The following is a 16218-nucleotide window of genomic DNA, read 5'->3' as shown; positions in this document are numbered from 1 at the left end:
AACCATATGAATCCGTATCCATAATCAGCTGATCAGGTGCAGACCATATCCAAGTGTCCCCTCGCCAAGCAAATATAGTATGTTTTCATTGTAAAAAAGGAATCCAACAGCTCAATTTCTTTCTTCTGACTTGTAGAATTCCCTGACTTACCCCCAATTCTGACTCCTGCACCCACCAAGAAATCGAAGTTTGCAAGAGAAAAGGTTAGATTTGCAGATGAAGACCCAGAAGAAATCTTGGAGCAGCATGACCAGCATATCACTACCGTCTTTTCAAAAATCATTGTAAGTGGCAAAACTGTGCACTCTATGGAGAATCTGCTTCTTTATAGAGGCATTTATCACAGAGCAGTGCAAATCATTGTGTAAACGGGAATCTTGGCTGGAAGGGAGCTCACATATTTCAATTCAAAATCGGGAGTCCATATAGTTATTCAGCCAGGCCCAAGGGACTCGCCCCAGTTCAAAAAGGGAGCTGACTTCTGCAAAATTGATTCAATATTAAATGTATTAAATGTAGTCGGGCCCAGAAGAGCAAAGGACAGACAACTACTGCTTTAAATAGCAAATTTGTTTTACGAAACGTTAAAATCATTGAAATCTCGTATTCAATGTGCATTGAAGTTCCTTATATTTAATTTTGCTTTCATTATGCAATTTTTTTATTTTTTTGGGAGGGGGTTTACATCATCTAAGCAGTGTTGTTCCTGTTAGACAGCAAGGCTGAGAGCTGTTTTAACCCTTTGTCTTCAATTGAAATGGCTACGTTAAGGACACCTCATTAAAAAAGCATTGTGGTGTGGCCCTAAACCCAGAACCACTGCCATTTACAGGGAACGGGAGAACTAAACCCTAAAAATGAATATGGCTAAAAATGACATATTTTATATAGTGAACTTATTGCATGAGGCTAAAGTTTCAGCTTGTCAATAGCAGCAATGATCCAGGACTTCAAACTTGTCACAGGGGGTCACCATCTTGGAAAGTGTCTGTGACACTCACATGCTCAGTGGGCTCTGATTGGCTGTTGAGAAGCTAAGCTTACGGCTCGTCACTAATTATCCAGCAGAAAATGAGCTTCCCTGGCTGTAATATAAGATGATGCTACAGGTTTGCTGATTATTAAATTCTGATGCTAATTGCACTGGTTTCTGTGCTGCCATGTAGTAATTATGTGTATTAATTACTAATCAGCCTTATATTGTGACATATCTATTCTATGTGTACTGTATATTGTGAGTGGCTCCCTAAGCTCAGTAAGTGACAGCAGCACAGAGCATGTGCAGTGAATCAGCAGAAAAGAAGATGGGGAGCTACTGGGGCATCTTTGGAGACACAGATCTTTACTGCTAAAGGGCTGTGGTTGCCTTGGGCTGGTACAGAAGCCCAAAACATGATGTACAACATTTCCAGCTACTGCTTTAGTTAAGCTTTAGTTCTCCTTAAAAGGTGTTCTGTTGTGTTGAGTGCTTGTACCTATTTTTTCTACCACATATATTTATATATGTGATGTAATGTATTCTTGACACAAATTCTCAAATTACCATCATTTTGTATTTGTTGCTTTCATATTCTCATTACTAAAACTAATAATATTGAAAGAAAACTTTCCTCTACTCTTTGGACAATGTTTACAGTTTTTATACAAATGTGACACCTCAGATCAGGGCACTGTTATATTAAAGATTTTTCGTGTACAGGTATAAGATCTGTTATCCAGAATGCTCAGAAACCTAGGTTTTTTCACTAGACCTGAAGTCAGCTAAAAATCATTGAACATGAAATAAACCCAATAATTGTTTTACCACCAATATGGATTCATGCAGCTTATTTGCCAACAAGTACAAGGTACCTGTAAGGTTTCCTTACAGAGAAAAAGGAAATTGCCATTCTTTGCTTTGCACAAGCAACATTACAGATGCAGCACAACAAACTAAGAAATATGACCATAGGTGTTAGTGATGTGCGGGTCGGGTCTTCCCCAATCCGCACCCACCCGAGTCCGATTTCCGCCTATAGACCCGTGCCTACCCGCCCCGCCAATGACGTCACAAAAGGGGCAGGGCAAGCAGGCACGCAGCTATAAAGTCGGAAGCCGGCAGTTGAAGGTGGGGAGAGCAGGAGGGAGAGCTCGACCCGGACCCACTCGCCACCCGCAAAGGGGGGTGTGAGGTCAACCCGAACCGGACCGACCTGCGGGTATCGGGTCGGCCCGCACATCACTAATAGGTGTATAACCTTTGAGCGGCTTCAAAAATTAATTGACGGACATTATAAATAGCGTTTTTAGTGCTATGCTGGTGTAAAATCTACTGGTATGTGTTTAGAATGGTTCTGTTTTTTGTTTTTTTTTTGTAATTTATTACAGTTCAAGATTTACAAGAAAGTAGGAAAACAAGCAGAAAAGAAAACCATGTAAATATCTATTTGCTAATGAGAAAAAAATTACAATTAGAAATATAATGTCATGGAGGTTCTGTTTCCCCGCTGAGGAAGAGTTGCTCTGATCTGTGTGTCTACATTTTCAGGGTAACTTTTGTGTTTCTTTTGTGTTGGCTGCTGTTTGTTCTCCCAGAACAAAGGCAAATATCAGGTGCCAGTAACGCTAAGGCCATAGGCTTGATAAAGGGCCCAGCGTGGTCCGAAACGTTGAAAACCAAGAGCCAATAAACCACCTTTATAATTGAAACCTGGATCAGTGTGCTGCAGTTTCCTTGGATTTGCATGTGTATCGCTGTGACCCTGAGCAGGGGGTCTAATTGACTGTACAGCACCTGACACCCGAGAGGGTACCGTTTAACAGGTAGAGCACTCTAATTTCGTGTGGAATTGCCTCGGCCATTAGCCTCCTCTCTTCCGCATTCAGAAGTGTTGAATTAGAAGCGGCGAGAATAGACCAGCAGATTTCCGCAGAATCCGCAAAATCTGTCAGTCTGTTCTGGGCGGATTCAACACTTCTGAGTGCAGAAGAGAGAGGAGGCTACTGCCCATGGTAGGGCTGAAATCAGCCAATGTATTTCAGATAGCTGATTTCGGCCCCCCATATGACCCCAAAGCTTGTTTCACCCAGTGGGGAGAACAAAATGAACACAGATGGACCAGCCTCCAAAAAACGAAGCAGATTTTAAGGTAGTAAGCATTCACAAACAAATTGTCTCCTGCATGTCTTCTATCTATGCCCTTAAAAATCAAACTATAGTTCAGAATGTAAGCAGTTATTTATTTGAAATAGGTACATTGTTCTCAATTCTGTACTCTGTCCATATGATATTTTATTTTCCCACTTTCATTCGGCAGGAAAGAGATACCAGTGGAGTCCCAATCGTAGCACCTGTTTCCACTGGATTACCATTTCCTAAGGTGTTTCACCGGTCACAAGTCCCAAGTCAGGTCAGAAAAATATACTTTCTTCATTCTTGCTTTGCAGTCATATACCATGTTTGGCAATGTTTTGGTGCATGCAGTGTTGGAGAATATACTTTTAAAGGAACATTAATACCAAAGAATAAAAACATTTTAAAGTAGTTAAAATATAATGTATTGTTGCCCTTCATTTGTAGAAGTTTTGTGTTTGCTTTAGAAAGACTACTATAATGTATATAAATAGGCTGCTGGGTGCCACGGGGGAAGCCATTTAGACTTAAAAAAGGCACAGGTTACTTAGCAGATAATCTCTGTAGTAGAATACAATTGTATTCTGCAGAATGCATCTGCTATGTAACCGGAACCTTGAATGGCTGCACCCATGGCTACACAGCACCATGTTTTTATAAATTATAGTAGTGTTTCTAAAAGAAAACACCAATTTCACCAGTGCAGGGAAACCGTACATTATATATTAACTACTTTAAAATGTTCGATCAGGGATGCCCATTGTTCAGCCCCTGCTGTTATGGAATTTGACTGTCAGCATTGGTGTTGCGATGTTAGAGTGTGGGGGGGGGTGTCCACCATTAAAGGGGCTATGCCGCTTCCATTTATGTGTCCCAAAAATATTATCTAAACCTAGTGGCACATTTTCTAAGGGTCGAATTTTGAAGTGCTAAAACTTTGAAATTCGACCATCGAATTGAAAAAAAAATTCCAAAAAAAACTTTGACTTCTAAAAACTTAGCCAAATGTTGGCTATAGGTTCTAGGAGGTCCCTATAGGCTAACATAGCAATTCGGCAGGTTTAAGGTGGCCGAAGTCTACGTTTTTTGAAGAGACAGTGCATCGATTTTCGAATGGTGTTTTCAATTCTAATCGAAGCCGAATTTGGCCTATTCGATGGTCGAAGTACCCAAAAATTACTTCGAAATTCGTAGTTTTTGAATACGAAAATACACTTTGACCCTTAGTAAATGTGCCCCCTAATGTGTCTTAAAGAAATTGTTCAGTGTAAAGATAAAAACTGTGTAAATAGATAAATAAAAAATGTTTCTAATATAGTTAGTTATCCAAAAATGTAATGTATAAAGAATGGAGTGGCTGGATGTATAACATAATAGCCAGAACACTACTTCCTGCTTTGCAGCTCTTTTGGTTCCCATTGATTGGTTACCATGCAGCAACCAACTGTTTGCTTTTGAATCTGAGCTGAATGCTAAGGATCAATTACAAACTCACTGAACAGTTTTGTGCCATGTCGCCCCCTTATAGTCACTGACTAACTCAGAGTTAGAGAGCTGAAAAGCAGGAAGTAGTGTTCTGGCTATTATGTTACACATCCACTCACTCCAGCCTTTATACATTACATTTTTGTCTCATTTACTATATTAGAAACATTTTTTATTTTGCACAGCCTATCTATTTACCCAGTTTTTATCTTTACCCTGAACTGTTCCTTTAAAGAACTAGTTACACCAGGAAACGTAAATGCCTGAAATCACTGACTCATAAAGTTCACAGGTGATCCAGATCCTACATTTTGTTTCTGTTACTGGAGCGAATATGTCAAACATGACATTATCTTTATCTAGTGAAGAAAAGACATTTGTAATGCAGGGTGTAGAAAGTCTGGAGCTGCTGTAATCTTCGCTTACAGTAACATGTGGGGGAGAGTCTGATCAGTCCTCACAGTTATTATGGCCCTCACCTTGACTTTGCTTCTTGTAATTCAGCAGATGTGTTGGAAACAATGGCTTCCCCACATCCCCATGTTACTTTTGATTAATCCTATAAGGTGACCATCTGCTGATTTCTCTTGTTTCATCGTCCATTAACACACCCGTGTTAATATAAATGACTCTTTCTCATTCTTTCTATTTAAATCCCTTGCATAACTTTCTGCCTGCATGCCCTAAATTCAGCCCTATCTTTGAACATATTTTTTAGTAATGACATGTCAGAATTGTGAGTTGAATCCGGTCAAGTTTGCTTTTTTTAATGAAGATTGTAACCAGTATGTTCTCTTTATTCAAACAGTATTGTTGACCAATGAAATTGTAGTACAGGTATTGGATCCGTTATCTGGAAACCAATTATCCAGAAAGCAATGAATTACGAAATGGCCATATACTCCATTATAATCAAGTCATGGAGAATTTTATGAATGATTTCCTTTTTCTCTTTAGTAATAACACAGTAGCTTGTACTTGATCCCAACCAAGATTTAATTTATCCTTATTGGAAGCAAAATCAGCTGAATGGGTTTATTTAATATTTACATGATTTTCTGGTAGACTTAATCTATCAAAATCCAAATTACGGAAAGATTTGTTATCTGGAAAACCCCAGGTCCTGAGCATTCTTGATAACAGGTCCCATACCTGTACATTTTTTATATCAAATTGTGGCAACATGTTGCAAAAATAGGATGCAGAGCAATGTAGGACGTATTTGTGTAGATAAATAGTGGAAAATGATAGTACCTGTACCAAAGCATCATGAAATTGACTGATACCAAACAAGTACCCTTTATTGACTTTCATGTGAGGAGATGATCTAAACCTGAATTCTGTAAAATTCTATTTTTTAATCATTGCTGCAGACTTCATCAACTCCACCAGCAATGCAAATTTCTTAGAAATTTACTCTGATTTTTAACAATATAAAATTCCTTTATTCAGACATCCGTGACTTAGCCTGGAAATATATGATCTAGTGACACAGGTTTCCGTTGCCTAGGAAACTGAAAACCATGATGGATTTCCTTGTGTGCTAAGAAAAGACGGATCATTAGCGAGAAAGCCATGGAGGAGAAGTCACTGCAAAGAATTCTAATTTCTGCAAACAATACACTGGCTAAAATTATTCCTTTAAGGGATACAGTCATGGGAAAACATGTTTTTTTCAAAATGCATCGTGCTGCTCTAATTCTCAAAAGAGCAAACAGATTTTTTTCTATTCAATTTTGAAATCTGACATGGGGCTAGACGTATTGTCAGTTTCCCAGCTGCCCCCAGTCATGTGACTTGTGCCTGCACTTTAGGATGGAACTGCTTTCTGGCAGGCTTTTATTTCTCCTACTATGTAACTGATTAGTCTCAGTGGGACCTGGATTTTACTATTGAGTGTCTTAGATCTACCAGGGAGCTGTTATCTTGTACTAGGGAGCTTCTATCTGGTTACCTTCCCATTGTTCTGCTGTTAGGCTGCTGGGGGGAATGGGCGGGGGGTGATATCACTCCAACTTGCAGTACAGCAGTAAAGAGTGACTGAAGTTTATCAGAGCACAAGTCACATGACTGGGGGTAGCTGGGAAACTGACAATATGTCTAGCCCCATGTCAGATTTTAAAATTGAATATAAAAAAATCTGTTTGCTCTTTTAAAATGGATTTCAGTGCAGAATTCTGCTGGAGCAGCACTATTAACTGATGCATTTTGAAAGAAACATGTTCTCCCATGACAGGATCCCTTTAAAAACAAGCCCCATGAAACCATCCACAGCTTACAGCATATATGTTTGAAATCAGGACTAGTATATTTAAAAAAAATGTTTATGTATTAAACTCATGGGCAACCTGTGGCCCTTCAATGGCATTTACTGTTTGAATAGGGTTGTAGATCGCAAATAGGATTCTCCAAGTCAAGGATCAGTGATTAGAGCCACACAGATATCAAGTCATAGGGATGCTGAAAGGCTGTTGTTTTTCAGGACTGGACTAGATATTATATGTCAAAATACAATTTTCACTGGTTACATTAAATGGATAAAGACAAACATTTCTATTGTTTTTCTCATAATGCTATTAGACAGTGTTCTGTAGTTTTCTGTTGCATGTCAACATGTGTTAATCTTTTTTTGAAAAAGTGTGAAATGTATCAATTAAACTTGCAAATCATTTGATTTTCCACATTCCAGGATTTACCCTGCGCTGCCAAAAAAAGCATCTTTGCCCAGCAAATGGCTGCCAGGAGAGCTGCTGAGCAAACAAAGGAAGGGTCACTTTCTAGCCCTCAGATACCTTCTTGTTCTTTGGCTGGTCCCACTAGTGTTTTGCCCTCTAATGTGATTAAACCAACACCACTGGCAGGTAACCGAGTGAAAATGAACATCTGATGCATTCTTCGCACATATATCACATGTTCCTGATGTAATGTTCATTTCAATGAAATCCACTTTTACAAATTAAAGTCCATTTAAATGCAGACTTCTTGCTTCACAGAAACAGATTTATGTCTCCAAATTGATGGAAGCCATTATCTGTTTTTCATGATTTTACTGTTACTGCACTGCAACAGTTTCTTTGCAGTTGGCTCAGTTTAAATCACAGTGTTCTCGCCAAATCTCCCAGACTTACAGATGGGCCAAAAAGGAAGGCAGGTATATTTGGTACAGGCCCAGTGCCACTACCACTGCACCCTATGCGCATGCCTCTTCTGCCTACCCTTAGTTCTGGCCTTGGTGGGCAATATCAGGCTGATGCAACTGTTTGGTCCTCATCCAAATGATTGGGTCACAACAGTGGGAATACAGGCCATTAAAAATACAATTGGGAATAAAAGAACATTTTCTAAAATGGACATGGATTAAAACAAACCAAAATGTCTCCTCCTCATTCTTGCTCTTTAGGTGTACAAGGCAGGGATGCCCCCTCTCACCCTTATTGTTTGCAATTGCAATGGAACCCCTTGCCTCCCTACTAAAAAAACACAATAAAAGGCCTGAAACTAGGACTAGTCATGGAAAAAGTGGCCATGTATGCCAATGATACTACTCTTTTTTTTAAAATACAATTGGGGCAAAGACCCAATTGAGTTCTCACCCCAATAGTTTCTAAAACCTGCATGCCCCGATCTATATCTATTTTGATTTTTAGCAAACCAGTCAGAAGCACTGAGTCAGCAACTATCTATCCATGTATGGCCTCTTTTAGTCTTTTTTTAGTGATCCAAATCATTAGATCAAAAGACACACTATTACCAAATCTGACTGCAGTTATACTGGAGTTTAAGAATATTAACTTCAGTATCAATAGCTCTCTATAAACGTTACCTTCACATAGAAGTAAATTATCCATAAATAGGCAGATCTTGACTGCTTTGTAGAGCTTTGTATTGTATGGGCTTTGTATAGTGTCCAAAACAATAGACTGCCTTATAGATACCAAATTAGTGGTAATTTACATTTTTGAATATGCGCAGTATCAATGAGAATATAGCGCCACGTCACCAAGTCAGATGATTTATCGGCGGAAGTGACGTCACATACCCGGAAGTATAGGAAGCGCACGAACGAAGCGTCCAGTTAGTGATTGAATAGGGTATTTATACCTCTACCAAACTCGGTAAGCATCAGAATCCCCTTGACAAAGGCCTTGGTGCCAAAACGTTGGGGCCATTCTCATTTTTCTGGTAGGTGTATCCGCTCCTTGCTGATATCTTGCTTGCTATACACAACTAATGGGTGGTTGATATTCTATGCTATTTTTAAACATTGTATAAATTATGCCATGTGTTGTATGGCGTTGTTCGTGTAAAATGCTTTTCTCTGCATAAAAGTAAAAATTATTTTTTCGAACCACCCTCTCTCTAAATTGTATTTGTTTTGAGTGTGCAAACATGCAGATATAAATTATTGATATAGGTTACCTGCAGTAGGGGTAACATTTGTTCCTGCACCTCTTGCTATTTTTTGAAAGTCCTGGTGTGCCCTCCATCCATTACTAATTCTAATTTACATTTTAGTCATATAGGCTGGACGACACCATTGGTTGTGGAATGAAATGGAGAAGTTTTGCGATCTGTGCCCTAGGGGTCTGCTTGGACCCCAGTTGCTGGTTGTGTTCTAATTAGGGATGCACTGAATCTAGGATTCGGCCTTTTTCAGCAGGATTCGGATTCGGATGAATCCTTTCCTTGGCCGAACCAAATCCAAATCCTAATTTGCATAAGGAAGTAAAAAATGTTTTCCCCTTCCCACCCCTAATTTGCATATGCAAATTCAGATTCGGTTCCGTATTCGGCTGAATCTTTCGCAAAGGATTCAGGGGTTCGGCCGAATCCAAAATAGTGGATTCGGTGCATCCCTAGTTCTAATATTTCTGTTTAAATTAGCCCATATCAATGACTAGACCAGAACTTTGTATTTATTGTATCGTGAACATTGGTTTTTCTCTTCCAGATGCAATGGAGGTAGAAAAATCTACTCTGATTACTGGACAGGGTCTGGGAATCTCAGCAGGTCAGGAAGAAGCACAGAAGATCCATGAGGAGAACATGAAAAAGCTGAGATCTATGTCTAACGAGGAGAAAATGCAAGAACAGGAAATACTGCTGTCACAGCTTGGTAGGAGCACAAAAACATCCTCCATATCCACATCTCCCAAAAATAGTTTCCCAGACCAACATAGTCTGCACTATCATTGGGGGAAACAATTGTTTTTCCTGAGCTCCTGGTTCAGACAGCCATGTTGTAGCACTGAGAATAGAGCCAAAGCCTTTGCTACATGTGTGTTATGCCGCTCATTATGTGCATGCACACCACTAAGCTTGACCATCCTTATAAGGAACTTCCAATTTGTTAAGGGAAAAAAACAATTGGAGTGAGAAAAAATAGCTGGTTGATAAGTGTCCTTTAAAGTTGTTCCTTGTTGTTCTGCTAGTTATAGTGCAAGAATCTCTTATGCCTCATTGTCTGATCCTGCTATAATACAGGGATCATTAACTACCGTCAAGGCAGTGTGAAAAGTGCAAAAAAAGGCACATTTTTGAGAGAGAGAGAGAGAGAGAGAGAGTGAAGATCTGTGTCTCCAAAGATGCCCCAGTAGCTCCCCATCTTCTTTTCTGCTGATTCCCTGCACATGCTCTGTGCTGCTGTCACTTTCTGAGCTTAGGGAGCCACTCACAATATACAGTACACATAGAATAGAAATGTCACAATATAAGGCTGATTAGTAATTAATACAGATAATTACTACATGGCAGCACAGAACCCAGTGCAATTAGCATCAGAATTTAATAATCAGCAAACCTGTAGCATCATCTTATATTACAGCCAGGGAAGCTCATTTTCTGCTGGATAATTAGTGACAAGCCCTAAGCTTAGCTTCTCAACAGCCAATCAGAGCCCATGGAGCATGTGAGTGTCACAGACACTTTCCAAGATGGTGACCCCTGTGACAAGTTTGAAGTCCTGGATCATTGCTGCTATTGAAAAGCTCAAACTTTAGGCTGGTGCAATAATTTCAGTATGTAAAATATGGCATTTTTAGCCATATTAATTTTTAGGGTTTAGTTCTTTTTTAAAGTGTGTATCATTCAGACACCTAATTTAGGACTGAGAGGCAGATAAATGGAGGCTGCATTGGGGCCCTATGGCAGGCAGTAAGGACAGAACTGGTCAGCATGCCCTGCATTGTGCTGTGCTGTCATCTTTTTCAGCACTGTGCAGCATTAATACTTTGCACTCCAACTTATTCATACTGAATGTAAGGGTCTATCCCTCTTCAATCTGTGATGTATCTCTCTTGTGGTGTTAATGGGTTTTTTTCCTGTGTTTAGACCCAAAGTTGGTGGACTTCTTGAAATCAAAGAAATGCAAGAAAACCACTGATGGTCATTCCAGCAGTGTTCAAGCATCACAGGAACCCCAGACTGTTCACTTAGAAGAGCCACAATATCTTTCAGAAGATGATACCTCTGGAATGAGTCCAAGTGGAGAGAAAGAAATGGCAGTTTCAGGTAATCTGTCACTTGTAAGGACCACTGCAGAGCCAATCAATAGCACTAAATCTCTGTGGATGAACTCCGCAATACAGAAAGCTTATGTACATCAATTGCTAATAGGGAATGTTTAAAGCAGCTTTGAGTGAAAAATGTATCCCGTTCATTTTCATTTATTTTCCAGTACAGTATAAGGGAACAGCTTGTATACTCAGAAGCTCAGAACATTTCTCCTCTGCACATTTATATTTGCAAGCACATAGCCACTATTCATATATAAATATGTAAATAGACATCTGAAATTAGCACTTCTGCTGTATAAACGAAAGGAATAAACACTGGGGTGCACTACACCAAGAACCAAGACAACAAAGATAACAAAGGACTTGGCGTATGTTTGGTTTTTATGTCCCAAGGATGTTAAAGGGGTTGTTCACCTTCCAAACACTTTTTTCAATTCAGTTGTTTTTAGATTTTTTCCCCCAGAAATAGACTTTTTTTCAATTACAGTACTTTCCATTATTTATTTTTTACTGTTTTTCCAAAGCTAAGTTTAAATTTTAATGTTGTGTCTCTGGTGTTTGAGTCTGGCAGCTCAATAATTCAGGTGCAGACTCTAAACTGTTACAATTTTGCAACATTTAGTTGATCCATTTCTCAGCAGACTCTCTGGAGTATTAGCAACTATTGTATCAATTCTAACAGCTGCCTGTAATGAAACCCAAAGATTCTGGTCAGCACAGACAAAGATAAGAAATGTATCAACTAAATTTATCAATTTAGAACAGTTAACGGCGTCGGCGACCCCCCCTTCCCAGAGATGCTATAGAAGGTGAAAATTTACACTTAAATATTAGAAAAACAGTGACACTTAAAAAATAGAAAGTAATTGGAAAAAGTTGCTATTTCTGGTGATCTATCTGAAAACAACTAGTTGTTTGCAGGTGAACAACCCCTTTAACTTGGTAAACAAGTTAAATGAAAGTTTTTACAAACTGATATATTTTATCTTTAGCAGGTCATCTCCCAGTGAAGCCACAGAAGGAATGGGTTCACATGGACACTGTGGAGTTTGAGAAACTGGAATGGATGAAGGATCTTCCGCTGACCAAGCAAAGTAAAACAAAGAAGGTCTGCGTTCTCTCTCCCACACATGAACTCTTTTTTATACTGTTCTACTCTTTCCTAAAACTTCCTGCTGTTTTTGGAATATATTCTGTATCTGCTAGTGAGAGGCCTGTCCTCCTCCTGTAAGCAACTAAAATATTCAAATGATTATGGGGAACCATGGGTACAAAGGACCATGCGATACAAACTCTTTAGCCAAACTATGTGTAATTTGAAATCCCATGTTCATTGTAGATTTTAGCCTTATCTAACCAATGTCCTCTAAACCCCAGCAACTTGTTTACTTACAATTCAAATCTGGTGGTGCACTCGGTTCCCATGCTGCTTCCACCCCACACATCCAGTGTCTAACATGCTACAATCTAAAGGCCACTTGTTGGGGGAAAAAAACCCAAAAAACAAACAATCGTATAACCAGATTTAATAACCACAATGAAGGAAGTAGCTGACATCAGAATTAATAAATTTTTAGGATTTAATGATTTCTTATATTGCATTTTTCCTGTTTGTAGGGAATGCAGGCAAGATTCAGCCTGAAAGGGGATTTAATTCCCCCAAATTCTGAGATCCCAACTCACATGGGGTTGCACCATCATGGAGAAGAGGCCGAGGTATAGTTGGAATTGATGCTGCTTCATGTATTTTGTATCAAAATACACACTGCTAATATTTAAAAAAACCCGCTCCTGTAATTGTACAGTAGCAGAAAGTGAAATCCTGTGTCTGATGTGTAGAGTGTTTCCTTCTGTAATTCTCACTGAAACTTTCACCTTTTCCAGAGAGCTGGTTATTCCCTCCAGGAGTTTTTTCATCTTTCCCGTAGTCAATTTATCCAGCAGAGGACTCTGTCACTGCAAGTTCTAGGACATATTGTTCAAAAGGTGAGAAAACAATGAAATCATTCTGTCCACTTCATAAACTTAAACTGAACTATGGTTCAATTATTTTGTTGATACAAAGAAAATGAACAAAGTAAAGAGCAGTTTCCAGAACAGGACATACTTTGTCAGATTTCACAGGGAAAGTACATAGCACATTGCAAATACCAATATATTTATAGATAGGTACAAAGGAAGGTGTTAAATTGTTGTTACAACCCGAGATCCAGCCAGAGGGTCCAGATGCAATCAAATTTACTTTAGGTGCTCCTGGCCTCTGAAGTGAGAAGTATTGCTTTGTTAACTAGTTGTTGCCAGGAAGTAATATATGGTAAGGTTACACCATCCAGCATCGCAATGACTTTTCCAGCATAGATTAGATTGAAGAAGCAGTCCATTAGGGGACCCAAAAGCAGGTCAAATAGCTAGATCTAAGTATTCGAGGATAAGAACCAAGCAAAATGATCAGCATAGAAAACATAGCACTCATTCAGTCATTGTTGGAACCCAGATAACGAATATCATTCCACCGAAAGAATACAAAAAAATTGTCGGAGAATATTCAAAGGCAGGACTGACCTGTAAAAATGAAACCAAAAAATGAAAAAAAAAAAAAAAAAATGAAAAGAGGAGTAATCTCATGGAAAGAGTCCATATTGCAATGTAATTCTCCTACCGCACACCTGTAGTTCACCACTCCTGCAAGCTGGTGGTGCGTTCCTTCCATTGACCCGGCCGGGTCCCTTAGCAACCAATGTGTAAAAGAAAACGGATCCGCACACACACCGATTAGTGCAGTCGGGGATTATCCCCTTTAATTCAGCCACCAAACATCAACGTTGATGAAGGGTGGGTGTTCCCCCCCGAAACGTTGATGTTTGGTGGCTGAATAAAAGGGGATAATCCCCGACTGCACTAATCGGTGTGTGTGCGGATCCGTTTTCTTTTACACAAGAGTCCATATTGACCACACAAAGCCTAATACACATATATTGGAGTAAAGCATGCAAATTCATAAGCACAGCAAAGAGCTAGTTCACCACTATTCGAAGTATTACGATGTGCCATGGGCTCTGGTGGGATCGTTCGGGTCAAAATCAAACCTGACCAAACGGCCGATCTCCGCCGGACGAAAGATGTCGGCACACGCCACAGAAGATCCGAAAATCGTACGAATCCTCGATTCGTACGATAGGATCTGTGTGTCTATGGCCACATTTACAAGTGAAAACTCAAAAACCATGTTGTGCTATATTCAGATACAGCATTGTGCTGAAAATTATCATGGCAGTTATACCTTAAACATTTATAGTCCTTTACTGCCAAGGGTTTGTAAATTTTAAAGTTTGAAGATAATAAGTTGCATTAGCATTTCACATTATTTTCAGGAACATGAGCCTTGTAGCAGCCTGAGAGCATTATATTGCAATCTGTGTATGCACAAAACATATCTTCAGTGTGTATGTTAGGGCAACAACGGAGTGGGGTTGGTAAAGTCCATTAGCATACTGGATGCTTATTTACTGTTAAATAAAGAAGTTAACATAGGATTTACTCTTACCTTTGTTTCCTTTTAATATAACACATTTTCATACATACAGAATGTCACTTGCTGCCCATATATTCCGCTGTTCTCTCGTCTTTTCTAGGCCAAACAGGGAGAATTCAGCGCTGCACTGAAGGGGAGTGTCCTGCAGCTGCTTCTTGATGCTGGTTTTCTCTTCCTTCTGCGCTTTTCTATAGATGATACAGCAGAAAATGTTATTGCAGCTGCAGTCCGTGCTCTGCGTTCACTGTTGGTGTCACCTGAAGATGAGGTAATAAACACCTGTTCTAGAAAGTAAATTATAACATTATCCTATTATTATATTTATGCATAGAGTTTTTTCTTTCATTTATTTTCTGCTGCAAAACAAGGCAGCATATATTTTAATATTCCAAAACGTCTTTCCTCTGCTTTGCAGCTATTTAAGTGACTGCCAGATTGGTTGCCATGGCAGAGGAATTCTTTTCTTCTTTTCCTCTTTTGAAATAACATCCAAATAGTTGATTGAAGGAAATCTAATCATAAATACAACACTTTTGTTAAAGTAATGTAATCCTTCTTGGCTGTATTGCCTTTTCCAACTGCTCTTAGACAGAACAGCATTACATTCTGCCACCAAAGTCTAAAAAGTAAGAGCCAAATGTTTCTTCCATTTAAGTAACCTATGGGCTGAAACAACTCCCTGTAACCCTGGGTCCCTACCCAAAGGGATTATCAAAGAAAGGAGATGGAGAACATACATGAGTTTCTTCAATATCAGCAGGACTTTATTGGGCGAGTAGCATTATAACTATTTTGGACGGTACATTTTTTTTAAAGGAGAAGGAAAGGTTAAAATTAAGTAAGCCTTATCAGAAAGGTCCATCTAAATATACCAGTAAACCCCCAAAGTAATGTTGCTCTGAGTCCCCTGTCAAAAGAAACACAGCATTTCTTTCCTTCTATTGTGTACTCATGGGCTTCTGTATCAGACTTCCTGCCTTCAGCTTAAACCTCATTGCCCTGGGCAAGAGCATGCTCAGTTTGCTCCTCTTCCCCCTCCCTTCTCTGCTGTAATCTGAGCCCAGAGCAGGGAGAGACTCAGGCAGGAAGTGATGTCACACCACATTAATACTGCAGCTCCTATCCTAAACAAACAGAGAGTTTCTAGAGCTTTTTACTCAGGTATGGTAAAACAATCTACAGAATAAATATAGCATTCTAGCTTGTACTATTGCAGCTAATCTATTGGCAATAAAATGCCTCCGTAGCTTTCCTTCTCCTTTAAGTCACCTCCAAAAATTGCTTATATGTATAGACTTAAGTGGAAATGTGGTTCAGTGGTTAAAACTACTGTTTTGCAAAGCAGGGGTCCTGAGTTCAGGGCTGACCTAGACACAATATGCAAGGAGTCTGTATGGGCACTCCAGCTTCTTCACAACATCCAAATTAAATTAACCCTGTAGTGTGCTATATGATAGGGAATTTCACTGCAGCACGGTCAATTGTGAATGTTAATCTCTGTAAACAGCTTCTTAATTGTACTCCATTAATAATCAGTTATGTTAATTATTATTTATATAGCACTAACATTTCC

The 16218-nt window shown here is 39.2% G+C and overlaps 1 protein-coding gene across 2 annotated transcripts in view; it reads left to right on the top strand.

The window, feature by feature from the left end:
* The window catches only part of rpap1.S (RNA polymerase II associated protein 1 S homeolog), a 34647-nt gene that overhangs the window by 4029 nt on the left and 14400 nt on the right, over positions 1-16218 (top strand). Inside the window, exons 3-11 of one of the 2 annotated variants that reach the window (XM_018231946.2) lie at positions 137-285; positions 3298-3390; positions 7288-7459; positions 9550-9714; positions 10929-11108; positions 12109-12221; positions 12731-12829; positions 12998-13099; positions 14746-14913. In XM_018231946.2, coding sequence (XP_018087435.1) covers positions 137-285; positions 3298-3390; positions 7288-7459; positions 9550-9714; positions 10929-11108; positions 12109-12221; positions 12731-12829; positions 12998-13099; positions 14746-14913 — 1241 coding nt within the window. 2 annotated transcript variants of the gene reach the window in all.

This window comes from Xenopus laevis, chromosome 8S, assembly GCF_017654675.1.
Source record: "Xenopus laevis strain J_2021 chromosome 8S, Xenopus_laevis_v10.1, whole genome shotgun sequence".
Taxonomy (NCBI): Eukaryota; Metazoa; Chordata; class Amphibia; order Anura; family Pipidae; genus Xenopus; species Xenopus laevis.
The sequence above is the reverse complement of the archived record's forward strand: the minus strand, read 5'-3'. Positions and strand labels throughout refer to the sequence as shown.